This window comes from Drosophila santomea, chromosome 3R (genome assembly GCF_016746245.2).
Source record: "Drosophila santomea strain STO CAGO 1482 chromosome 3R, Prin_Dsan_1.1, whole genome shotgun sequence".
NCBI lineage: Eukaryota > Metazoa > Arthropoda > Insecta > Diptera > Drosophilidae > Drosophila > Drosophila santomea.
The window spans coordinates 9,401,415-9,425,047 of NC_053019.2; the positions used below are offsets into that span (position 1 = coordinate 9,401,415).

Genomic DNA, 23,633 nt, shown 5'->3' on the forward strand with positions numbered 1-23,633 from the left:
CGAAATTACCTGTTGCATTTAATAGTTTAGACACCAATTATATACCATGTCATTCCTGCGCAAATCGGTGCACATATTGGGCTTCGTATTCCGCCGGCGGAACTTCGCTCCCGACAGTTCATAGGGACAGCAGGGCAGTAGGAAGTAGTTGATGTTCAAGCGAGCAGCCAAAACCGGAAGCCAAGGAGACAGCTCGTCGGAATGATTACCTATCAACCAATCCACATCCGGAAAATCCAAGCGGAAGTTGTTGGGCTCCACGGCTTTTTCAATTAGGCTCTTTTGAGTTTCCGGCGGATAAAGAGACCATAGTTTTCGCTTTCTTATATCGTAGCCATACCCTTTGTAGCCCTCGGCGTTCAACACATGAACTAAAAGACCATTTCCACATCCCAAGTCGGCGAAAGCATTCGGCTCCGATTGTGTCTGACTCCACAAAACCATGAGATATGCGGCGATGGCCAAATCCTCGTAAATGAACTTCAACGGATCCGTGGATTCCTGTGCGGTTTTCCAGTGTTCTAGCAGGCGTTGTGAATGCCTCTGTTTCAACTCCTTATACAGATCATTGTACTTTTCCACATTTACCAGACCCAATGACTTCACCTTAGCTTCATCCTGCTTGGACTGGGACCAGCTTAAAAGCTTTGGCCTGAGCACGAATTCCAACCAGTTGGGGTTCGATTTGGACTCCAGTTGAAACTGTCCCTCCAGAAGTCTCACGGAGAAGTCTTCGATGCTATCGCTGGCAAATTGGCACTCATAGAGACCTTTTTCAAAGTCTGTAAGCAGGAGGCTTATAAGTTCTCTATAAAATATTACATGTATTAATTATACCCACCCACAGTTCCGGTGCCTAGAATGTTATCCGCTAGTTTTTTGGGCAGCAGTTTGAATCCGATTGTAAATCCTGTGCACGTGCGCTTGTTTGGGACTTCCTTCAGGGTCATCGACAGCTCCTCCGTACTGGATTCACACAGTCGCCCATCCTGATGCTTTTTCACTTGGGTAATGACTACCTCGAATATCTTTTTATTCAAAGCATGATAGTTTTTGATCAGTATTCCAATTGCCTGCCAGAATTGTGCTTCTTCTACTGCTGTCATAGTGTCGAAAAGGAAGGTGACACATGAAATCGCGAATATTAAGTATAAGCACGATGGGTTGCTGCTTCTATCGATATTTGTTTGGCGCGTATTTAAACTTGCATACATATTATCTTGTGATAGTCATGGTAATTATTAAAAGGTTATTAATTCCCAAGGTTTCTTATAAAGTGTTTTATGAGAAAGTACCAGAAAAATTCAAACTATTTATAATTTATTTGGAGATCTCGATAACCAATCCTTAAAACATCGATTGATTGAGACTTATCGATATGGTTACAACCAATGTCTTGCGTAATCAGCTGGGAAACACGCAGCTGAATCTTCGAAATTACCTGTTGCATTTAATAGTTTAGACACCAATTATATACCATGTCATTCCTGCGCAAATCGGTGCACATATTGGGCTCTGTGGCGAGGCGCCAACAGCACCTTAAGGTGGTAAGCGTCTGGAGTGATCAGATGGGTTTGTTGTCATTTGTTTGGTTCTGCCACTGACAGATTCGAGGAGCGATCTCGACAGCTGCGCGGGACTACAGCTCTAAGCCAGCGGATGACTACGCCAATTTTCCCGGCGCTAAGGCTCCGTTTGTCAGCAAGTTGAATCTGATTCAGCCAGAAGACTATGCACCAATACCTATTTACCGGGTGATGGACCAGGACGGCTATATAGCGGATGAGACCCAGGATCCACAGCTGGGCCGGGAGGTGGTGGAGAAAATGTTCCGCGATATGGTACTGCTGAACACCATGGACAAAATCCTGTACGAGTCCCAGCGACAGGGCAGAATATCGTTCTACATGACCAATTTCGGCGAGGAGGCTTCACACATTGGCAGTGCCGCCGCCTTGGAGATGCGGGATCTTATCTATGGACAGTATCGCGAGGCTGGTGTTTTGGTATGGCGCGGCTTTCGCATCGACCAGTTCATCGATCAGTGTTACGGCAACACGGAAGACTTGGGTCGCGGCAAGCAGATGCCCGTCCACTACGGCTCAAGGGAACTTAACTTTGTTACCATCTCCAGTCCACTTTGTGAGTTAGCATAGTGTAATTTAATTGAAAAGAAATGCTAATGATCTATTGGGTTTGCAGCCACCCAAATGCCTCAGGCCGTTGGTGCCGCCTACGCCATGAAATTGAAGCCAAACAACGATGCTTGTGTAGTCTGTTACTTCGGCGAGGGAGCTGCTTCCGAGGGAGATGCACACGCCGCCTTCAACTTTGCTGCCACTTTGGGTAGTCCGGTTATCCTCTTCTGGTAAGTAACTTTAAGATAAACAAGACATCACATAGATTAGATAGCATGTGTTGAAATAATTTATATCTTATCAAAAATATCATTGAATACTCCCTGCTCTATTTAAATATGTTCTCTATGACGTACCTTTCCACACAGTCGCAACAACGGTTTCGCCATATCCACTCCATCCCATGAACAGTACAGGGGCGATGGAATCGCAGGTCGCGGACCTATGGGCTATGGAATTACTACCATTCGAGTGGATGGCACAGACGTCTTCGCTGTGTATAATGCGATGAAGGCTGCCAGGGAGTATGTCCTTAAGGAGAACAAACCGGTGGTGTTCGAGGCCTTGGCCTATCGAGTGGGCCACCATTCTACCTCAGATGATAGTACAGCCTACCGACCTGCGGAGGAGATCGAGGTTTGGAACACGGTGGAGCACCCAATATCGAAGCTCAAGCGCTACATGGTGCACAAAGGCTGGTTCGACGAGGATGTCGAAAACGAATACGTCAAGGATATCAGGAAAAAGGTTTTGAAGCAGATTGCAGTGTCCGAGAAGAAACTTAAGCCCAACTGGCGTGAGATGTTCGAAGGCGTCTACGCGGAGATGCCGCAGCATTTAATAGAGCAGCGTAAGGAGCTGGAAAAACACATCGAGGCCCACAAGGAGCACTATCCCTTGAAGAACTTTGAGAAATAGATTCCACGTGCCAGAAAGATGCTAACAACTCAGAAATCAAAGCGAACCGAGAGACTCGATCGAAAGTGCATTTATTATGATTAAGCAATAGGCAAACAATTTTCTGTGGGTTCAACCCGTTTGTTATGACTCATCTGTGCAGGTGGGTCGGTGGATATGTGAAATTAGACACTTTTATTGGGTTTTCTCTCGCTTATGAAGAGAATAAACTTGGTTGCATCCTAGGTCTTAATTTGCACATTCAAAATGACCCACTCTGGTGCAGGTGTTATGAAAAGGTGTTAAAATTTATTAAATTTGATTTACATACAATATACATATACTGAAACAATACGAATACAAATATATACTTTTGACTTAACGCAACGCATCGCAGACAAAAACGCGGGTGGAGATGAAGCTACCTGTTGCAGGATGACTCGCTGAAGCTTGGCTGGAATGATGCAGGAACGGGAGTTGCTCCTTTTAATTGGTGCGTAGCTGATAGTCGCCGTTCTGCGTAATGTACCGCACCCACGGCAGCGCCTGATAACCGCTCTTCTCGATGATCTTCAGGTAGCGCACCTGGATTCCCGACGTGGTGAAGTACGGAATCTCAAAGCGCACCTGAATTGGTGGCTTGCCCTCCGTATTGTCCTCGCTTTCCACGCTCGGCAGACCAAAATGTGCCCTCATTAGATACTCCTTGCCACCCGGGAACGATTTGATCGTCCAGATGATTGCGTTCTGCTCTGGTGCGTACTTGCAGCTGCCAATGGTTGTCTTGAACTTGGGCGAGTCCGCGTCGGCGGGCACTGGTATGACGATCTCCACGTTGTTGGCCGTCGATCTTCGTTTGAACTGAGACTTTGCCTTGATCATGTACTCCACACGGGAGTGGGCATGCCGCTCAATCACCGATTCGATCCAAATTAGGGGTTTGACCTGTCAACAAGGGTTTAGTTAATCTTGTATTGCTTAACTACTTAAAAATACTCACATGCGTGTTCAGACGATAGGACATCAGTTCGAACTCGCCGTCCGGGGGAATGAACGAGATTGTGCGGTCATTCTCGAAGCGAGACAGCCGCACGCACTGGTGGAACTTGACGTCCTCTAGCTCTACGGACTTGGACTTGCCGCGGCCTGTGCTCTCGAAAAGGACCTTGTCGTTGAGACCCAGTCGTAGCTCCGGCATTCCCGATAGGTAGACACGCATCTTAATGGCACCTACGATCTCGCTGCGCAGCACATTGCCATTGGCGTTTGCTAGAAGATTCACCGACTCTATAACGTCAAGGAACACCTCGTTCTTGCGGTACTTGATGCCCTCAGATCTCCAGGAGACTGCATTGGTCACGGCCACCGGAATGCGAGGCTGCAGCTCCAGCTTGTGACCCTCCTGTGTTATGTATTCCTGTAGGATTTTCGAGTCGGTGGTCTGTGGGTAGCCAAAGTCGAGCAATTCATCCAGCAGCTCGTAGATGATCACGAAGTTGTCCCGAATGGACTCCTCCTCCAGCTCCTTAAAGTATTCCACAAAGACCTGGGCGATCTTGTGCAGAAAGACGAAGACCAGAGCGATATTCACGTTTTTATTACGCGGCGTCGTGGATACGATATACAGATTGTTGGTCTTTATGTAGGCAAACGTAGTCTCCGCCGTCTGAAGGATTGGGGTGATCAGGCCCTCCTCCTCGCGCTCCATCAGCAGCGGCATGAATTTGTCGATCACGGCCATGTCGATGTTGTCACCGCGGTAGTTCCGTGATATCAGCACTTTGCCCTTCACGTCCAGAACGAAAATGGCCGACGAAGACATGACTATTGGTTCCCAGCAGCTGCCACTTGTCCCAGGTGTGAAATTCCCAATTGGATCGAGTGGGTGGTCGGCTGGCTGGTTCTACTGCTCGCGGCAGGCGTTGCGCGTAGAAGTTGGCGACTGTCGCGTTGGGTCGATGAGTGGGCTTGGTCTGTCGATGGGCTGGATTTACATATTCCGTTTCGTGGCCCGGAAAATGCGAATGAAAACTCCGAAATTTCTTACGTCGCCTTTTCTGCTACTGCTTCTTCTTATTCGCTTGCGCACCAGTGTTGTGAAATGAATATACCAGGTGGTGGACAGTGTGGCCAGGTGAGATGAGCTTAGTGGTGCTTTTCTAGCGACTTAAGCTAAAAGTTTCAAAAATATATAACGAATTGAAATGGGCTCACTTTTAAAACATTATCCCTTCAACCATTGCTCCCTGTTAATTCGAATAACATATATTTTACGAAATAGTTCCGTATCATACACTAGCATCTCTATAGCGATTTGGCATTTGTGGCCATCCGCAGTACGGCCACATTGCTGCTAGTCCAGACGCTGCTTTTGTGGAATTGTTAATTATTTACTTCGGCAAGCATGCAAATGAACCCGAGCGTCACAATCGAGCGCAAACGCGTCGACTGCAGTGTCCTGCCAAAGGGATGGCAACGTGACGAGGTCCGAAAATCCGGCAGCAGCGCCAATAGCAACGCCAGCAGCAACAACAACAGCAGCAGTGCCACAGCCAGCAGCAACAACAACAATAACAAGGTGGATGTTTTCTACTACAGGTAAAGAAGAAGAGCAACACTACTATATAGTGTACTATATACGACCTAAAATCGGAACACTGCACGCTGTTGCATCGGATAATCGTTTAATCACTTTCACTACCTTTCTGTTATTACATCCGCATAAACCAAACACCATACACCACACATCACACACACGCACACGCCTATGTATACACACACACACACACGAACTACCTAACCCACCCAAATCTTCATCCACCGCCGTGTCTGTTCAGCAGTCCAACAGGAAAAAGGGCGGAGGGGAAGCCGCAGGACATTGCAATCCCCGATTTCCAGTCTGGCAAGATGCCACACCGAGCCCTGCCCTCGCCCTCCATTTCGCTGTACCGCTGCAGCGCCATGCCGCTGCCCATAGCCAGCGGGGGTGGTAATGGGGCCACCACCGGATCGGCGGCCAATGCCCTCAAGCGCAAGTTCGCCCGGAGCCAAGGAGGCAACGCTGCTGCAGCAGGAGGAGCTGCTCCTCCGGCAGCGGCCGCCTCGTCAGCAGCAACAGCAGCAGCATCTGCTTCACCATCAACGGCCAATCGCCAGCAGCAACAGATCGAACTCAGGTAGAGCCAAGTGGAGGAGCACTTGACTCTTGCATGCCAGCGTGTCATGTCTTGTTTGCCAGGACGCAAGGTCTACAGCCTGCGGGAATTAAAAATCATGAAATCAAAATGACCCAAAAAGAATCGCACAATTGGCCAACAATTCGTAGTTGTCTTCAAAAACGCTGTAGCTCTATGCCACCTGAGATTTTTGTTCACCATCTCTGCATGCTTAAGCTTCACTTGACGTTTTGTCTTATGTGCTATTCGGTGTTTTAACTAATTGTAAGCATCTTTCTAATACATTTGCTATCTTTAATCCCTTACAGCCGAGCCCTGCGCACAGATGTCTCCCTGGTACCGCCAATCCGACAGACTGCCTCGATCTTCAAGCAACCGGTGACAGTGATTCGCAACCACAAACAGGATCCCGCCAAAGCAAAGAATGATCCCAAGCATGGCACTCGGGAGAAGCCGAAGCAATTGTTCTGGGAAAAGCGACTGGAACGACTCCGCGCCTGCCACGACAGCGGCGAGGAGCTAGACGACATCTCACTGCCCAAGACCATACGCACAGTTGGCCCCAATGTTAACGAACAGACCGTCCTCCAGTCGGTGGCCACAGCCCTGCATATGCTCAACGCCGGCGTTCACGGCCAGAGTTCTACGAAGTCTGATTTGACTAAGAATGCCATGGCATTCATGAATCCTGAACAGCCGCTCATGCACGCGGTTATCATTTCGGAGGACGATATACGCAAGCAGGAGGATAGAGTCGGTGTGGCGCGGCGAAAGCTGCAGGATGCACTCAAGACATGAGTTCAATGGTCATCCCTCATGCATCTACCAATTCCATTGTAGGCTCTAACATCTCTATCGTATTGACCCCTATTCGAAATCTACGTTTAAGACTAGTGTGTAATAAACCAAATCCAACTCCAATCGAGGTTTTTATTGGACATTAAGAACGATCCGCTTGTCTTTCCATAACAACGGGGCTCTGTTATCCTTTTTTATTACGCTCAGATGATTTTAAAATGCTATTTTATACAAGACGGTTTAAAAACGAATTCGAACTATAATACATAAATCGAATATTCATACTAGGTCGGTCAATTTGTATGACAAATCTTTGGAACCAAAAGCAATCCAAGACGAGGATCTTTTATTTAAATAAAGATCATTACCTGAAACGATGTCTTGATTTCTTTTCGGTCCAAAGATCTATGACCAAATAAATCGAACTTCTTTAGTGTTTACGCAAACCTTTAAGGCTGGACAGTTTTTGTGCTTCATCCCCACATTGTATTTTAATATATATACTATACACGTAGATATCGTTGCAGAGATGCGATTAGTCTAGGCCCTCCTCCATCTCGTCATCTTCGTAATCTATGCCATCATAGTCCGTCGAAGAGCGTGTCGTTAGCTGCAAGGGATGAAGCAATCGGAATTTGCAATTAACTGAGAATTTTGCACCTGCTCAGGTTGTAGTCTACATGAGTGTCTGGAGCCAAACAAAGACATTGAACCAGAACTATCAAATAAGCTCCAGGCAGTTAAGGGTTATGTACTACATATTTCAGTCAAAGATTCCCACCTGGTTGTAAATCCCACGCCATGCCGCAAACGCTCCCATGGCCAACACTGCTCCCACGCCGGCCACTATTTTGGTGTTGAGCTCAGAATCCAGGAACTTGCGCTCCGAAGCCGTCAAACTTGCCTCCGTGCCACTGGGTGTCTTTGTGAGTTTGACGGAACTGTAACCCTCGTTGCGGAATATGTCCTTCGTGATGCGGTTGATAAAGTTTACTAGGTTCTGGCAGCCCTTAATGTGATTCTGCAGTGGATTGTTGGGCAGTGCGATCTTAAAGATGATGGCGAGATAGCTGTAGACGATGGCATCAAACTCGCTGTAGGTGTCGCCGAAGAACCATACCTTGCGACCCAATTTACTGGACAACAGATTAACTACCTTCTTGGCATTGACAACAAGCTGGAAAATATTAAATAAAAAAAATCAATTAATGTTCATAAAATTGATTAAACCCATTGATATGAAAGTCTATATATGTATGATGAAATGACAAATATTTTTAGGACAATTTTATGCACTTAATATAAGCATCTGATGAAACATTTCATATCAAAAGGCAATTTGGACGTGAATCATAGGTTAGATAAACAAAAATATCATACAAATTATAATATGTAATAGGATGCACTCACGTAGTCGCCTTCGTGCTTGTCCAACTTGTCGTTCACATCGAAACCGGCCATCACTTGGACCACGTCGCAAGCTTCCCTTTGATAGGACGACGGGTAGTAGAAGTTGAAGGGGAATGGCGTGCGCTTGGCGTAGAGACCCCTCGTGGTAGTGTCAAAATTGTGGGGTTCTCCGTACAGGAAGTAGTGGTAGTAGGCATGCAGATTGGTGAACACCCAGTTCGCGTAGGCGGTGGACAAATGCTTTTGTTTAGTGCTTAAATGCGCATCTATCGGGTAACCCTGGAAGAATTATACGTCGAATTAAGCCCATAGGAAAACATACCTATAAATAGACCCTGCAGTTTGTTCACCCGGCATTGTTTTGCACACTCACCTCGAGATCCAGCACGCGCTTAATTTGCCTATAGCCCGCGAACTTCTGGTTGCCGATCTGCAGATAGGGCAGTTTTCCGGCACCTGAGCGCAGGGGATTGGAGCTGGTCTGCACGTCCATGGGACAGCGGGTGAATCGCAGGAGGCACTGTTACCCGGCAAAGAGGCGGTCTCATCAATTACAGCGATAGTGGGCAAAAACAGGCGTGCTGGGCGCCGTGTGATGCAACGGAACTTACCAGAGCACGTAAACATTCAAAATCTATGGACGGCAGTCCGTACTCCCCCTTGTACACATGCAGCGTTGCTCCCAGATGCATCTCCATTATGTCCTAGTCTGCTCGCTCGTACTCTTGTATTTAGCCGGTTTTCAACAGTGCACCTGCATGTTTTGCCATCCGAATTTGAATCCAAAAATATATGCCACAATTTTTGGCTGACTGCTGAGAGTGCTTTCAGACTGATAACTACTGGGCACTCGATAGGTAGAGCATATCGGCGCCTTATCGATTGCCGGCCAGGGATAACGGCTGCTACTTTAAGCTTAGTTTGGCTGCACAAAAATCTATATTATATTCGAAATTCTATCATCTTTATTACCAGTTGGGTTACACTTGCAAATAAATTGAAGTTGTTTTTTATTTACATATTTTACATTCCATGAACAACATTAGCTAGATTTAGCGAATGGCCAGTCACCGCTGTTATCACGGAGTTATCGAAATTAGCTCATCTCTATCTCATCTGTTTGCGGAAAAACATTAATTTTGGATTTTCGCAGTAAATTAGTTAGCAAACATGAATCTGATAAGCGGAATCAAGTTGTACATTGAGAAAATGTGCTCCGAGTCTGGACCGGGCATGAAAATCATCCTGCTAGACAAGGAGACTGTAAGTACAAGGACTGCGAACCAAATCCCCTGCCATATGACTGAAAATCCACATCATTCGTAGACCAGTATCATTTCAATGGCCTTTAGCCAATCGGACATGCTGCAGCGGGAGGTGTACCTGTTCGAACGCCTGGACTCGGGAAGATCCAACGAGCGGTTGAAGTATCTCAAATGCATTGTCTTCATCCGCCCCACCAAGCAAAACATCCAGCTGCTGGCCAACGAGCTGCGGAACCCCAAATACAGCGCCTATTACATTTGTAAGTGGGTCAAGAGAAGCCCGCTCGGAATAGTACTAAACTCATAAATAGATTTCAGCAACATCATTCCCCGGACGGACATTAAGTACTTGGCAGAGTGCGACGAATCCGAGTCGGTGCGAGAGGTGAAGGAACTGTATGCGGACTACCTGTGCGTCAACCCGAATCTGTTCTCGTTAAGCATTCCCAATTGCATGGCGAATCTAAATTGGTTGCCGGACGCACTGAACCGCAGCATGCAGGGCATCACAGCTGTGCTGCTGTCCCTGAAACTGAACCCAGTCATCCGTTACCGAGCTGGTTCTCAGGCAGCGCAGCTTTTGGCCAAGCTCATCTACGAGCAGATCACAAAAGAGTCCTCGCTGTTTGACTTTCGCTCCAACATGGATGGCTCTGCGCCACCGCTGCTGCTTGTGCTGGACCGCAGGGACGACCCTGTGACGCCGCTCCTGCATCAGTGGACATACCAGGCCATGGTGCATGAGTTGCTGCACATAAAAAACAATCGTTTGGACTTGTCCAATCGCCCAAACGTGCCTAAGGACTTCAAGGAGCTGGTTCTATCCGGTGATCAGGATGAATTCTATGGCAACAACATGTACGCCAATTACGGCGAAATCGGGTCCACCATTAAACAACTGATGGAGGAGTTTCAACGCAAGGCGAACGACCACAAGAAGGTGGAGAGCATATCGGACATGAAGAACTTTATTGAGTCGTATCCCCAGTTTAAGAAAATGTCTGGCACCGTGCAGAAGCATTTGTGTGTGATTGGCGAACTGTCGGCGCTGAGCAACAAAAGGAATCTGTTCGAGGTCTCCGAGCTTGAACAGGAGATCGCCTGCAAGGCAGAACACTCGGCCCAGCTGCAGAGAATTAAGAAACTGATTGCGGACGAACGGGTTTCCATCGATGATGCCTTAAAATTGGTGGCACTCTACGCATTGCGGTACGAGAGACACGCCAACTGCGACACATCTGGACTGCTGCAGATCATCAAAACGCGCGGTGGACGAGCGGCTATAGTGCCCTCGCTGATCGAGTATGCTGGAACCCACGTACGACAAGGGGATCTGTTCAATATGGTGCGGATAACAGACGCCGTAAAGCTAACACGGAACTTAATTAAGGGCCTTAAGGGTGTGGAAAATGTCTTCACCCAGCACACACCCCTGTTGAAGGAAACTCTAGAGGATGTGTTCAAGGGCCGCGAACTGGATCCTCTCTTCCCGGCCATAAATTCTGAGCTCGTGCCATTCCGACGACCACCACAGGAGGTGGTTGTGTTTATCATTGGCGGCGCCACGTACGAGGAGGCCTTAGCTGTACACCAGCTAAACAACGCCGGCTATAAAGTCATCCTTGGCGGCACCACTATTCATAACTCGCAGAGTTTTATCCAAGAGGTTATGGCCTCCACTAGTGGCATTCAGTTTAAGCACACCAAATCCATGATCAAATACTGTTCCACGGATAACATTTAAAGCCTATTTTCACTAGATAGCTCCAATTATATTGTTAACTATTTATTAACTACATATGAATGTGCATTATGTATTAAGTCTATTCCATGCATTATACCAATTCAAATCCATCGGACTATTTAACCTTTTAAGAGTATACGTGTAATATACCTGTAAACATATTAATTGTTATTATAGAGGGTAACACAAGGCAACGCCTTGGTAAATTGTATTATATTTAGCTATGTGTGTACAAAAATACTATTCGCTCATTTGTTTGTTTGGCAATAAGTTTCTTGGCAACTCCAAGGCAACGTTTCGTTGGGCTCAAAGCTTCAGTTTTTCATTGGAGTATCATTGACCATCATGTCCAGCACATATTTCAACGATATCTGGCACCAATCCCAGCATGAATGCGAGCTGCTCTCCACGATTGACTATGAGAGGCAGCACCAGGATGTGGAGACGACGGTGGCCACCATGAATGCCGCAGTCGGTTCCGTAGCCGCCGATGCGGATGCCAAGGCCTTGCTGCAGTCAAGTCTGTACGAGTTCTATCTGCGCTACATATGCCTGAGCAATCGGTTGGAGGATGTCTACGATAATGTGGGTATACGGCTTTGTAAGGCCTAAGATGACCTTTTCAATAAAAATGGGATACATGCAGAGCTTTCAATCCTTTGACTTATACTTGCACCTAATCTGTCCATAGATGATTCAGCCTCAGAAGCGTCAGTTGGTGCGCAAGTTACTGGACGCCTGTCTGGGTCGAGTGGTGGAGCTGAAACACGATCTCGTGAATATCGATTTGATGGAGTTCAGCTACAACGATGAGGTGGTGGAACGCCTGCGCCTGACACCCATGGAAACGGAGCTGCGGATACCCCGCTACTTTCTTCGCGAGCGTCAGCAGGAGCTTGAGTTTCGTAAGAAAACCATGCACGAGATTCTAACAAAGCTCGGCTGGCTTGAAGAGCACGAGCTGGAGGAGACGGTGACCACCGAGATCGAAGCCATTAGGATGCTTCAAATGCATGAGCGAGCGCGACAAGGACGCTTGCGTGCCCACTTTATGAAGGAGATCCGCATCCTTAAGGAAAAGGGCAAGTCGGAGGAGCGCACCGAAAAGGAGCGCAGTGACTCCGGTCTGTTGGCTGCCATGAAGATTCAGAAGATGTGGCGTGGCCACACAGCCCGACGGATTACGCGCCGCCGCAAGATGGAGGAGATGATCCTCATCGGAATGCTGCCACCACCGCCGGCTGTGGTTAAGGAGCGGGCCGAGAAACTGGAGAAGCTGCAGCATAACGAGAAGCGCCACCAGGCGCAAGCCGTTTATGGAAAAGAGTTTGAGGAGCGCCAGAGCGTACTGAAGGAGGAGATTCGGGCCAAGCACGGAGCCAGCATGAAGGAGGACATTGCCGATGAGATTCGGGCCTGGGTAAGGGACTGCTACGATAAAACTGGCAAGCTGCCGGACTTTCCCTCCGAGGATCAGGGTGGGTCATTGCATATCTTCAGTCGACCTGGAACTGAGAGCGAGCACAGCCGGTCGTCGGCCCGCTCCTCCAAGGAGTCGCGAAAGACAAAGGATAAGTCCAAGTCACCCGCACGCAGTGGTGACCTCAACGTTAACGAAAACCAAGACGAGGAAGTTAGCTTCCAGCCGGCGCCATCCGTCTGCCTACCAGACATCCGTGCTGAAATCGATCTGTAAGTAAAGCAATTCATTAATAAAACTAGATTTAATATATGTATTTACAACTTCAGTTTTAACGATACCTGGCGAGATAAGGATGAGACCGGTGTGCTGAGCCAAGCGGCCTACGAGGACATGATCTACAGCGACAAGTACCAGGAGGTCGAGCTGGAGTTTCGGCGCGCCGTCGACGATGTAATGCGCCAGGAGATCGAGCTGCTCCAAACGGCCGTCGGCAAGAAGATCAAGAAGAGCAGCAAAAAGACTCGGCGATCCGGCAAGAAGAGCAAAAAGAAGAAGGAGAAGGATCTGACGCCGGATCGCACTACGGAGTCGTTGTACGAAGAGCTGGTAACGAATGGCATAATCCGAAAATATCCGGAGCTAAGGCTAAAGCAATTCCTGGGCGACAAGGCGTTGACTGCCAGGAATGGCACGAATCCCTCGCCGGGCGACATCCGCCAGATTCTTACGGAGTACTGCATCCTTCCGCTGGGATCCGATGCCATCCACAACTGTACTCCACTTATACGTTCCATCCTGTTGGCCGGACCCAAAGGATCTGGAAAGAAGGCTCTGCTCCACGCCATCTGCACGGAGGTGGGAGCCGTGCTTTTCGATCTGACCCCTGCTAACATTGTGGGAAAGTATCCTGGAAAATCGGGACTCATAATGCTTATCCATCTAGTACTGAAGGTGTCACGGCTGCTCCAACCTGCGGTGATATACATGGGCGATGCGGAGCGTCCCTTCATGAAGAAAATTCCGAAGACTGATCGCACAGATCCCAAGCGGCTGAAGAAGGATCTACCCAAGCTGATAAAGAACATTGCTCCCGAGGATCGCGTCGTTTTCATCGGCACCTCCAATCTGCCCTGGGAAGCGGATCAGAAGCTGCTGCAATCCGTCTACAATCGGTTCATCTATATTCCACGACCGGATTACGGTGCCATGTCGCATGCCTGGAAAACATTGTTGCAGTGCGTAAGCTTGGAGATGCATTTAACAAAGAAATCTATTGATGTCGTTTGTACCCCGACAGCGATTACTCCGGAGGCATTTCCAATCTGGACACCAGCGCAATGGCCAAGATATCAGATGGCTACACCATTGGGTCCATCGATGCCTGCCTCAAGGAAGTGATGACCTGCAAGCGGAAGCTGCAGCTGCGCACCCAACCGTTGACCAACGCCGAACTGATCAATGTTCTGTGGTATGTAGTTTAAGCTACGAAATAAGATGCATGTTAGTTTCCATGCCTTGCAGCTCACGTGATCCTGTCTATCGCGAGGAGGAGGAAGCTTTCGATTCCTGGTGGTCGAAGACACCACTCGGCCGCCGTCGTCAGCGGTTTTTGGAGCTGGAGGAGGAGCGATTGCTGGAGGAGCAGGCGCAGGCTGCCAAGCAGGGAAATGGTAACAAAAAAAAGGGTCTTAATTGAAAAGTAATCATTGCACTTCTTATATTTAAGCCTAATTTATAAGGACACCTCTTTGGATTGCTAATGGTTACAATTCATTCAACGCTATGGCTTGCTTACAATCTTGCGTTTATTATGAAACTACAATGTATAAGTTTATATTTATAATTTTATATAAACCTAATAAATCAATATATTTGGTTTTACATCCTATTTGAAAGCAGCATGCATAAATATATATTGATATATATATTCTTATTCTTATGTATATATAAGAATAATTATTACTCAATTAAAGATTGGCAATATCCTATTTTAGCGTGTAAGTGAAGTCCTTGTTGCCGCTCTTGAGGTGAACCTCATTGACCGCAAGAGAGAGTGTGTCTTGGTCTTCGAGGAGCTCCTGTAGATCCGATAGTTTCTCGTTGAGCACTTTCTCCTGGTCTCCCACGCACCAAAGAAGGCTTACGTGGAACGAGACCGGATCATAGAACTGCTGCAGCCGGTAGTCGAGCATGACTTGGTCGATGGGCTGCAGGATGGCAGTCATCTTCTCCACAAAAGCAGCATCCAGGGGCGCTGCAATGAAGGTTCTCGTTCGCTCCTCGTTCGTGTAGATCCGCAGTCCCTGCAAAGTGGCCGCGAATCTAAAAGAATTGGTTATTAGTATTGGGCTTACTTCTAGCTATTGGGTCAAACAGCTCACCCCGTAGAGCTGTTGAGAGCGGCTAACAAGGATCGGGAGAACTCATCGATCTGGTGGTACTGCAGCACCACTGTCCGACTCAGGCTCAGATGGAGGGACTCGTTCGGCTGCAGTTCCACGTGTGGCTCCAGAAGGGCAATGGCCTCCGATTGAAACTCCTCCAGCTGGTCAGCACAAGCTGTTGCCGGCACATAGACGTAAGTGGCCCAGTTTCCGCGTTCGTGCTTGAAGCTACGGATGCGGCCGCCATGCAGCGCAGGATCATCCACCACATCCTCGACGAACTCCTCGGGCTTGGGCTTCTTGGGGCCCAGCAGGGCGGCTGCTGTGGGCAGGGCCGGTCTTCGGCGGTTAAAATGTAGAAATCTACGGGTATTCCAGTAAAGCACTTTACCTTTTCAAGCTGCTCAGAGCTGGAGTTTGTATGGTTTCGGTGCAGTCCTCATCTTCGGAAGCGGAGGAGCTGCTGTCGCCATAGTCCACGAGGGCCATATTATTATTTATTTATATATTCTTGTTTTATTTCATTTAACAAGCTAATAACAGCCCAATGTTCGCCGGTTTTTATTTACATTTATCGATTATCGATTAAATCAAAAGTGATGTTCGTTTAGCATTTTCTTTTGAATAATTACACAACATTTGTTTGTTTTAAGAAATTTATTTTATTAATAAAATTAAAGACAAAATTTACACTATATAAATAATATAAAATGATTTAACGCTCATTCTTAGCTATTTTTTATTATAAATTTTGTAGTTCCCCAGATGAAAAGTATTGACCGTTAAAAGCCTTAAAATTTAAAACTAGTTTTTTTATTTGGACTAAATCGATTAAAATGCACAAATTGGTCTACTACAAACTAGCTTCTATAGCCGGGCACTGCTCGCCGCCATTCTTCTCCAGCTTCGACTGCTCCCACTGGTAATGGTAGAACCGGCCCAGTTGGAAGAGCTGAGTCAGACTCACGAATAGATTCACCGCGAACAAGCTATAGTTCTTCGGAATGATCACCAGGGAGTAGCGCGTCCAGATCAGGTTCGTTGCCCCAAGAGCCAGGCATCCGTTGGGTGAGATCGTGTCCGCAGGACGCGTCAAATCACCGATGCCCGCGATAACGAGGCTCTGTAGTGGAAGATAGAATGCGGGCGGAGATTAGGGGGATCAGGCCAATAATGTAGGGTAAGCTCCCAGGCAAAACAGCAAAAGTATTATGAAATATTCCATGAGCCACGAAAACCGCACAATCATTCAGTTATCAGAATCTCGCGCGTAGAGAGGAAAATGGTATATACATACGTACTAATTTATCGCGAGCTTGAACAGGTTTGCCGAGAACTAAACAAATAATAATAAAACACAATATGCGCCCACAGATTTGTTTATCAGTACGGTGATAATGGCAATTGGCGAAGGACGCAGGGTTCATAGTTATGCAAGTAGTGCCAAAAACTTACCCACTTAACGATGGGACCCCAGAAGAATATGGTCTTTGGGCCTGGAGAAAAGATATGTTAATATCTTCTCGGTGCTCGAAGTACCTCAATTATCACCTGCAGGATGCATCCACAAGGGTCGCAACTTGGCGGGCACATACTTGTCACAGGCGTTGATAAGTCCATTGTACGCCCTGGAGTGAAGACCCTTGCCGGTGGACGCTGGAGCCGTGGGAGCAGGCGGAGTTGGAGGAGTGGTAGACATTCCGGATTGCAGGTGTTTTCCCTCTATTTTCCAACGTCCAACCGATCGCAGTTGCAAAGAGAAACTGCTGTTGGATTTGCAAGTCGAGAGGAAATCTATATAGCCAACCTCTTCTAATCAAGTATTTGTTGAGTATGGGTTGATTGACTGGACTCGGTTGGTATTGAGATAAACCAGGTGGGAAGTGGTGCTCCTGAACAATCTGAGACACAACAGCTCCAACGAAGCCTCCATCTACAACTGAGCTTTCCGAAAGGTTCGGCGTCCATACACATACATATGTTTATGTTTCGCTAGTATTATTAGCTTTGAGCTCCTGTTATCACCATTATTATCATTATCATTATCAGCCACAAGTATACGACACTAGCCCCTCTTTTCACACTTTGCTTTTGCCACAAAACTAATTAAAGTTGTTAGTTGTATTCTCTTTTTATTGATTTTTAATTAATTAGTGTTTTCATGACTAATTGTGTAAAACTCAAAACAGTCTATTTTTTAGATAGCAATAAAAATAGTTGTCCAAAAGTGGAATGTCATGCCTCGCTGAATTCGTAACAAAATTCCCTATCCTCCTGTGCTCAAAAAAGGATATTCAAATTTTCGGCCATTTCTTGCAAATTTATCAAATGTGCAAATACACTCAGCACACATGGCGTATGTGTGATGTAATACTTTTGATAATCCGGTTTCAATAGGCTTCTAAGGAAATATACTCTTGCAATTTGTAACTGCACATTAAATTTAGATCACTCGAGCATAATTGCATTTTGTTACTTAATCAATGAATTAGATATTGATTACTTTTGGATTTTTGATAATATGCCAAGTTTTCCTAAGTAAACACTAAAAATAATACCTTAAAGGAAAATAACTTTCAAAAAAACATCATTTTCGCTTAATTATTATTAGTTATTTATTTTTCCATTACTAACCCATTGTTGCCTTAAGTCCAATCCAATAAAACGAACAATTGAGTTACTCTAGTGACTAAAGTCTTATAATATATTGGTTTATCATTCTCGTTTCAATTTAACTATACGCAAAGCCTCCACGGTTACAACTTAAGTAATACGAATCACGTCGATAAGGCGATGTACCATAAATAATAATGGTTAACAGGTTGTAAAACGCAGATGCCCGATCTGCGAGCACAGCTTTCTCCTCTTAATCCTTTCGTTTACGTTGTGCGTTGTGGGATTTTTATATACATAAGAGTTTGATTGAAGTGTATATGAAGGGGACAGCACCGGTATTCGATTTGATATGTCTCTAATTCTGCGCCACTGGCTGCTCCTGCTTAAGCTTCTCCTGACTCTGGTGGTAGTGGTATGCCCGTGCCAGTTGCACCACCTGCGTGATGCCCACGAAGAGATTCACGGCGAACAGGCTGTAATTCTTGGGTATGATCACCAGGGAGTAACGCGACCAGATGATTCCCGTGGCAGCCAGGGCGGCGCATCCAGACACGGAGATGGTGTCCGCCGGTCGGGCTAAGTCACTCAGGCCGGCGGCAACGAGACCCTGGCGAAGGAAAAACAGATTAGATTGCTTGTATGGGTTCCTTATAACTAGATGCCACGATATCCTGAAGCTTTAGATGGGTAAGCACAAATGTCTTTTCTTTGTTTTTCAAACTATTCGTTTGCTGCTTGCTATACATATGTACATATGTACAAATAATAGTATAAGGCATCTATATTTAAGATATAGCTGCCATCGAAATAAACATAAGCAAATGCATATAGTCCTGGCATATAGCTGCTCGAGGTGCCTATAAAGTGCTGCAACTTTCGAATTTTCAAGCGATATTCGGAAATCTTTCTTTTTAGGCCTCCACAGCTGAAATCAACCAGAAAGCAATCCGCTCACAAACACAACCGCATGCGGTTATCAAGCGCAGGTTGCTCGAAATAATCAAATAATTTCATTTAATGGCACCTGCGCACAGATTTGTCTACCGTCGTTTCGGATTTATGGTGAACTATAGTATGTGTGCGATAATGAAAATCAGCGAAGGTCGTGCGTCGTCCGAGTTATGTAATCCCATTCGTCTGGCTTTCTGTCTCCTACTTACCCACTTGAAGACGGGAGCCCAGAAGAATATCGTCTTGGGACCTGGAAGCAAAACAAACTTATAGTTGGGCTCTACATGGCATAGTAGTCCGTGGGACTTACCAGCTGGATGCATCCACAGCGGGCGCAGCTTGGCGGGCACAAATTTGTCGGCGGCGCCAATCATCCCGTTGTACAGCTTGGAGTGGATGCCCTTTCCGGCGGAAGGGGCGGCCGATGGTGGTGGCGTTGGAACGGGCGGGGGTGGCTGAACGGCGGCGGACGACATTTTGTTGTTGTTGCTATTTGAGCGAAAAAATTCCACGGGTCGCAGTGATGGTAATTTATGCGTCCAAACTCGATGGCTGACAATCACAAAATAAAATCTACTATGAAACGCTTAACAACAAAAGCCAAAAAGCTTAGAGAGAGAGCGAAAGAGGCAAAGAGAGCAGGAAAGAGAGAACTAGTACCCACACAACCGCAAGCCCAAACAGCTGAGCGCGCTATTTACTAACGTGTTTAATTTGACACGTTAAGGAAATACCTATACAATTGCACCTACAACTCGTACTTGACTTTCTAAAAACTGCTAAAATCATGCATTCATATATTTAGGCTCTTTAGGAACAGGTTTTTGCCCGATCACTGGTTCATTAGCTGCCGCACAACATCCTTGACCTTGAGGAGAGTGTGCCAATTTCCGCAGCTAAATGTTGACGGAAGCAAAAGTGTCTCAATCGAATGCAGCGCTACCAATACACGAGCAGAATCTCTATAAATAGCACGTAAATGAATGTTTTTTTTAGGAGTCACGCGATCCTAGTGATGAACCAATTCTCGCGCCTGTGATTTCAAAATACAAAAATGTATTTCTAAATCTTATATACATTAAAGCGCACAGAAAATAGTTTATTAAAATCATAAAATTACACAATTATAAAATAATTTATTACACCTACAACAGCTGGCGTACTAAAGAAAATTTTCCTTCTCTAATTCTAGTGTTGCAAAACGTTGTCATGCTTGCATATACAAGTTGAAAACGTATCTAAAAGTTTATTTAAGAAAAATTAGAGCCATTTATTTAAAGATTTGTACTGATTGAAAAGATCCACTTTGGCAAGTTTAGTTTCCAATACAACATTTTGAATGTCCCTTAACAAAATGTAGAAGTCCAGGTAGATGATGTATTTTACATGTAAATATTTTTAGTAGTTCAAAAAACAACCGCCAGAGGAACCCCAAGTTCCTTAAATACTTTTAGTAAAAGAACGCACATGTAAAATTAAAGAGCTATTTATTTCCACACTCTTTAAAGTTATTAAGTAAAGCATAGACCATATTACCCAACTAAAGCTAAATGATTTAAAGTATCTTATACTATCGGTCTCACCTGAAGACTAGCGAAATTGATGCTTTCCAGATGAGTCATTAACATAACTTGATCCATCAATTGGGGGAAACGCCCAGTACCTGCTATTGCAATCCGAATTGGATGATCGGTCTGATTGTTTACAAATATTTACTCGATCTGTTACCATGTGAAAACTGTTTTTTTAGCTGCCCTACAAAAGGTAGACGGGCAATTGCGCATTAATGAGAAACGTGCTCAAGTGACGCACTAGCTCAAACAAACGCTAATTATTTAGCAGATCGGCCGACGCGACGGACAACTCGAATGCCTGGTCTTGAAACGCGACACGACTGGACAGACTTATGACTTGTGCTTATAAATTTCCACTTAACTTATCTGGCTGGAAACAAAATGATGAGTGGCCTTTTGCTTTTATCGTTTTCATGTTAGAAATGTATACATATGTAATTTCAATTACAAATCAGAAGCGTACATATTTAAATAATTCCATATAAATCAAATAGGTCTACATTGTTTTTGAAATTGTTTTTTTTTTTTCATTCCTGTGTGTATATATTTTGGATGATCTATAGCAGTCACTCCAATCGGATAAGTTCTTGCATCGCACAGCCACACACGCACGAGTGTGTGTATGTCTGAATTTTGTAATTTTGATAACACAGAATTGAGAGAAGCTAAAACGGCTGCAGCGGATTATCCGTTGTGTATCCTCCCGAGTTCCTATTTTCTCGTCCCTTAAACGAACCCGGCTGTCTAATTGCTGCTGTGTGGTGGACAAAATATATAATGCTATTATTATGTGAATTGGTTGGCGGCTCGTCCGGCTTGTTCATACACAGGGGATTGTGTACGGATAAACGCCAAATTATGTGTGTTGCACGTGTTTGGTTTTCACTTCACTGCTACTGCGGCTGCCCTCGGTTTGGATCGTTAAAAGTTGAATGAGTTCATGGGCAGCTTATCGGCATTCGGATCGAAATTGTATTGTGTGCCGTCGGAGCTCGGTGCCATGTTAGTCTGTTCGCCCTGCAAATATTCAAAAACGTTTTAGAATAATAACAAAGGCTGAGTTAAACTGTTGGCTCACCTCATCCGTGAAGTATTGATCAATGATTTCATAAGCTAGTTTGTAGATTTCAACGTTTTCGTGGCTCTGCAGCCGCTCGATCTTGGCCAGACCCTCGCATTCCTCAATAAAGTTGGCCACCGCCTCAACATGAGAATCGGCCACTTTGAGCATATTGTTCAGGCCATCCAGAACAACCTGTGCGAAAGAGAAAATATGTTACTCTCTAGATCCTATAGACCGACAATGAGTCGATAATTCGACTTACATTTATAACTTGCGTATCCTGGCACGAAAGGAGGTCACAGAATGGCGGAATAACGCCCTCCTTGATCAGGGTGAAGACCTGTTCGCGGTTGCCGCTAATGGTCAGATTGCTGATGGCCCAGGCAGCCTCCTTCTGTGTCTGGAACTCGCCCTTGCTTAGGTTCTCGATAATTTTGGGCAGGAGACCCACGTTGATAACGGCCTGCACCTGCGACTGATTTCCAGCGGTAATGTTCGAAAGGAACCAAACCGCCTCCTTTCGGATCTTCTCCTTGGGATGCGAGAGCAGGCCCGGGAAGTAGGAGAGCGCGTCGTAGTTGAGCACAACCTGTGTCTGCTCATCCGATCCAGTCACAATATTGCCAACAGCTCGCAGTGCGGCGGTTTGAACTTTAACCTCGCTGTTGCCCAGCAGTGGTATCAGCTTGGGCACAACTCCACTCTCAATGACCATCTGGATCTGCTCGTTGCCGCCGTCAGTCAAATAGCTGATGGCCCAGACCGTGTCCACCAGGATGTTCGTGTCGGTATGATGGATGAGCACATTCAGTGCGGGCAGGATCTCATGAATGGTGGCTGCCGGGGGAGGCGGATCCTTGTTGCGGCACAAATTTACAATCACCCATGTTACATTGCGCAAGAATGAGATGGGGATGTCCGGCTTGATGAACGACAACAGTGGTTGCACGACTCCGTGCTTAATGACGAAATCGCGGAGCAATGGACCATCGCCGATGATGTTGCCCAGGGCCCACACAGCTTGTTCGCAAACATTGGGAGCGGGCGAGTTCAGAAGTTGAAGGAAGAGCGGCACGGCACCGGCGGCAACAACCTAAACAGGATAATCTTGCATTACAACAAAGAAAGCGTAAAGATGGTAAGATATACGCACCTCATTGGTCTGGACCGATGTGCCAGAGGCAATGTTGGTCAGGGCCCAGGCGGCCTCGAATTGGAGCATTGTGTGATTGTGTTGTTTAAGGCACTCCACCAGGATGGGCAGAATGTCACTTTGGATCAGATCGTTGATGGGTGGATTCTTGTCCGACGAGAGTAGTTTGCGGGCAGCCTGAACGGCGACCAGTTGCTGCTCCGGCTTGGTGGAGTCTGCGGCTGCCTGGGCAAGCTTCTTCAGGTTAATGGACGAGGACAACTGCTCGTCCTCATCTGTGTTCGAGTCCAGATTGGGCACATTTCGCCGCTTGAGAATCGTCTCCTCGCGCTTGTTCTTCCTCAGCTCGACGGTGACTTCGTTTCGCCGACGTCGCATTTCCTGCACGGAAATACATTTTACAATGTTTTTTATTTCAGCAGTAACTTTCAACTACTCACATCCTGATCCTTTCCTTTGTTTTTGAAGTTTTGTAAACGATTTTGCTCCAGAGACGTCATTTTGTCCGTTTTCTTTTTATTCCTCTATGCCGCTGCAATAAGGAGCCGCAATTGCGTTTGACTGTTTGGAAATGCGTCAGTTAAAAACAATTATGTAGATGCGGAGATGGCGACGTACGCCTCCTGGCATTTTTGATGTACAATTAATAATTTGTTTCAATTGCACACCAGCCAATGGGAAAAATTAATCGCACGCACACCATCGCGCACCCAAGAAAAAATAACGTAGAGTTGACCAACACAGTTGCAGCACAACACGATGGCGCAGGCGATGAAAAAAGAAATGGCGAAAAAATACATGAAAATTAGCAATGCCAGTGGCGAAAAAAGTGTTTCTCTTTGTCCTCGGTGGCGGGTACTTACGTTTGTAGCTCGTAAATTGGGTTTCGCCCACGACACACACACTTTCTACGCCTTTTAAAAGTGAACAATTTCTTTCCTTTTTTATAAAAATTGCAATCAGTGACAGCGACGTGAGTGAAGTTGGCTGCGGTTGGCAATTCGGGACTGCCCACTCATAGGCAGGGTCGATTATTGTGCC

At 46.2% G+C, this 23,633-nt stretch overlaps 11 protein-coding genes across 19 annotated transcripts; 4 read left to right on the forward strand and 7 right to left on the reverse strand.

Annotated features, from left to right (window-relative positions):
• Nucleotides 1-18: 18 nt before the first annotated feature.
• On the reverse strand, nucleotides 19-1,242 carry LOC120453977 (probable tRNA (uracil-O(2)-)-methyltransferase). Its single transcript, XM_039638929.2, has 2 exons — nucleotides 842-1,242; nucleotides 19-782 (listed from the first exon to the last, which is right to left on the reverse strand). Exons 1-2 carry the CDS (start codon nucleotides 1,212-1,214, stop codon nucleotides 19-21), a joined length of 1,137 nt encoding a protein of 378 aa, XP_039494863.1. The 5' UTR covers nucleotides 1,215-1,242.
• A 141-nt stretch (nucleotides 1,243-1,383) lies between these two features.
• On the forward strand, nucleotides 1,384-3,393 carry LOC120454492 (2-oxoisovalerate dehydrogenase subunit alpha, mitochondrial). 2 transcript variants are annotated; one of them, XM_039639840.2, is made up of 4 exons: nucleotides 1,384-1,544; nucleotides 1,608-2,142; nucleotides 2,203-2,368; nucleotides 2,507-3,393. In XM_039639840.2, the coding sequence occupies exons 1-4, from the start codon at nucleotides 1,479-1,481 to the stop codon at nucleotides 3,054-3,056; spliced, it is 1,317 nt and encodes a 438-aa protein (XP_039495774.1). In that variant the 5' UTR covers nucleotides 1,384-1,478; the 3' UTR covers nucleotides 3,057-3,393. The 2 variants fall into 2 exon arrangements, with proteins under 2 accessions (XP_039495774.1, XP_039495773.1); XM_039639839.2 differs by having other exon boundaries at nucleotides 1,387-1,547.
• LOC120454493 (AP-1 complex subunit mu-1) lies at nucleotides 3,323-5,139 on the reverse strand. Its single transcript, XM_039639841.2, has 2 exons — nucleotides 4,036-5,139; nucleotides 3,323-3,980 (listed from the first exon to the last, which is right to left on the reverse strand). Exons 1-2 carry the CDS (start codon nucleotides 4,855-4,857, stop codon nucleotides 3,522-3,524), a joined length of 1,281 nt encoding a protein of 426 aa, XP_039495775.1. The 5' UTR covers nucleotides 4,858-5,139; the 3' UTR covers nucleotides 3,323-3,521.
• Nucleotides 5,140-5,351: 212 nt separating this feature from the next.
• On the forward strand, nucleotides 5,352-7,132 carry LOC120454495 (methyl-CpG-binding domain protein 3). Of its 3 annotated transcripts, none has more exons than XM_039639843.1 (3): nucleotides 5,352-5,633; nucleotides 5,873-6,211; nucleotides 6,520-7,132. In XM_039639843.1, the coding sequence occupies exons 1-3, from the start codon at nucleotides 5,440-5,442 to the stop codon at nucleotides 7,007-7,009; spliced, it is 1,023 nt and encodes a 340-aa protein (XP_039495777.1). In that variant the 5' UTR covers nucleotides 5,352-5,439; the 3' UTR covers nucleotides 7,010-7,132. The 3 variants fall into 3 exon arrangements, with proteins under 3 accessions (XP_039495777.1, XP_039495778.1, XP_039495779.1); XM_039639844.1 differs by having other exon boundaries at nucleotides 5,353-5,633; nucleotides 5,876-6,211; XM_039639845.2 differs by lacking the exon at nucleotides 5,873-6,211 and having other exon boundaries at nucleotides 5,354-5,633.
• Nucleotides 7,133-7,472: 340 nt separating this feature from the next.
• On the reverse strand, nucleotides 7,473-9,268 carry LOC120454496 (metaxin-1 homolog). Of its 2 annotated transcripts, none has more exons than XM_039639847.2 (5): nucleotides 9,031-9,268; nucleotides 8,793-8,939; nucleotides 8,420-8,698; nucleotides 7,791-8,186; nucleotides 7,473-7,727 (listed from the first exon to the last, which is right to left on the reverse strand). In XM_039639847.2, exons 1-5 carry the CDS (start codon nucleotides 9,115-9,117, stop codon nucleotides 7,686-7,688), a joined length of 951 nt encoding a protein of 316 aa, XP_039495781.1. In that variant the 5' UTR covers nucleotides 9,118-9,268; the 3' UTR covers nucleotides 7,473-7,685. The 2 variants fall into 2 exon arrangements, with proteins under 2 accessions (XP_039495781.1, XP_039495780.1); XM_039639846.1 differs by having other exon boundaries at nucleotides 7,473-7,619; nucleotides 9,031-9,267.
• Nucleotides 9,269-9,514: 246 nt separating this feature from the next.
• Nucleotides 9,515-11,666, forward strand: LOC120454490 (vacuolar protein sorting-associated protein 45). The gene is made up of 3 exons (XM_039639836.1): nucleotides 9,515-9,682; nucleotides 9,746-9,944; nucleotides 9,996-11,666. Exons 1-3 carry the CDS (start codon nucleotides 9,590-9,592, stop codon nucleotides 11,426-11,428), a joined length of 1,725 nt encoding a protein of 574 aa, XP_039495770.1. The 5' UTR covers nucleotides 9,515-9,589; the 3' UTR covers nucleotides 11,429-11,666.
• Nucleotides 11,667-11,740: 74 nt separating this feature from the next.
• LOC120454488 (dynein regulatory complex protein 11) lies at nucleotides 11,741-14,695 on the forward strand. 2 transcript variants are annotated; one of them, XM_039639835.1, is made up of 6 exons: nucleotides 11,741-12,013; nucleotides 12,120-13,120; nucleotides 13,178-14,086; nucleotides 14,149-14,319; nucleotides 14,373-14,521; nucleotides 14,578-14,695. In XM_039639835.1, the coding sequence occupies exons 1-6, from the start codon at nucleotides 11,774-11,776 to the stop codon at nucleotides 14,580-14,582; spliced, it is 2,475 nt and encodes an 824-aa protein (XP_039495769.1). In that variant the 5' UTR covers nucleotides 11,741-11,773; the 3' UTR covers nucleotides 14,583-14,695. The 2 variants fall into 2 exon arrangements, with proteins under 2 accessions (XP_039495769.1, XP_039495768.1); XM_039639834.1 differs by having other exon boundaries at nucleotides 14,373-14,603.
• A 41-nt stretch (nucleotides 14,696-14,736) lies between these two features.
• LOC120454498 (U6 snRNA phosphodiesterase) lies at nucleotides 14,737-15,794 on the reverse strand. 2 transcript variants are annotated; one of them, XM_039639848.1, is made up of 3 exons: nucleotides 15,627-15,794; nucleotides 15,233-15,574; nucleotides 14,737-15,173 (listed from the first exon to the last, which is right to left on the reverse strand). In XM_039639848.1, the coding sequence occupies exons 1-3, from the start codon at nucleotides 15,722-15,724 to the stop codon at nucleotides 14,837-14,839; spliced, it is 777 nt and encodes a 258-aa protein (XP_039495782.1). In that variant the 5' UTR covers nucleotides 15,725-15,794; the 3' UTR covers nucleotides 14,737-14,836. The 2 variants fall into 2 exon arrangements, with proteins under 2 accessions (XP_039495782.1, XP_039495783.1); XM_039639849.1 differs by lacking the exon at nucleotides 14,737-15,173 and having other exon boundaries at nucleotides 15,353-15,554.
• A 178-nt stretch (nucleotides 15,795-15,972) lies between these two features.
• Nucleotides 15,973-17,167, reverse strand: LOC120454499 (mitochondrial pyruvate carrier 2). Of its 2 annotated transcripts, XM_039639850.2 has the most exons (4): nucleotides 17,043-17,167; nucleotides 16,787-16,957; nucleotides 16,691-16,731; nucleotides 15,973-16,358 (listed from the first exon to the last, which is right to left on the reverse strand). In XM_039639850.2, exons 2-4 carry the CDS (start codon nucleotides 16,932-16,934, stop codon nucleotides 16,089-16,091), a joined length of 459 nt encoding a protein of 152 aa, XP_039495784.1. In that variant the 5' UTR covers nucleotides 16,935-16,957; nucleotides 17,043-17,167; the 3' UTR covers nucleotides 15,973-16,088. The 2 variants fall into 2 exon arrangements, with proteins under 2 accessions (XP_039495784.1, XP_043862398.1); XM_044006463.1 differs by lacking the exon at nucleotides 17,043-17,167 and having other exon boundaries at nucleotides 16,787-17,027.
• A 740-nt stretch (nucleotides 17,168-17,907) lies between these two features.
• On the reverse strand, nucleotides 17,908-19,354 carry LOC120450781 (mitochondrial pyruvate carrier 2). The gene is made up of 3 exons (XM_039633940.1): nucleotides 19,113-19,354; nucleotides 19,012-19,052; nucleotides 17,908-18,458 (listed from the first exon to the last, which is right to left on the reverse strand). Exons 1-3 carry the CDS (start codon nucleotides 19,276-19,278, stop codon nucleotides 18,207-18,209), a joined length of 459 nt encoding a protein of 152 aa, XP_039489874.1. The 5' UTR covers nucleotides 19,279-19,354; the 3' UTR covers nucleotides 17,908-18,206.
• A 1,411-nt stretch (nucleotides 19,355-20,765) lies between these two features.
• On the reverse strand, nucleotides 20,766-23,613 carry LOC120450780 (importin subunit alpha-4). Of its 2 annotated transcripts, none has more exons than XM_039633938.2 (6): nucleotides 23,456-23,613; nucleotides 23,033-23,215; nucleotides 22,593-22,973; nucleotides 21,702-22,532; nucleotides 21,455-21,631; nucleotides 20,766-21,393 (listed from the first exon to the last, which is right to left on the reverse strand). In XM_039633938.2, exons 2-6 carry the CDS (start codon nucleotides 23,090-23,092, stop codon nucleotides 21,298-21,300), a joined length of 1,545 nt encoding a protein of 514 aa, XP_039489872.1. In that variant the 5' UTR covers nucleotides 23,093-23,215; nucleotides 23,456-23,613; the 3' UTR covers nucleotides 20,766-21,297. The 2 variants fall into 2 exon arrangements, with proteins under 2 accessions (XP_039489872.1, XP_039489873.1); XM_039633939.2 differs by having other exon boundaries at nucleotides 23,033-23,153; nucleotides 23,456-23,607.
• Between the last annotated feature and the right edge of the window lie 20 nt (nucleotides 23,614-23,633).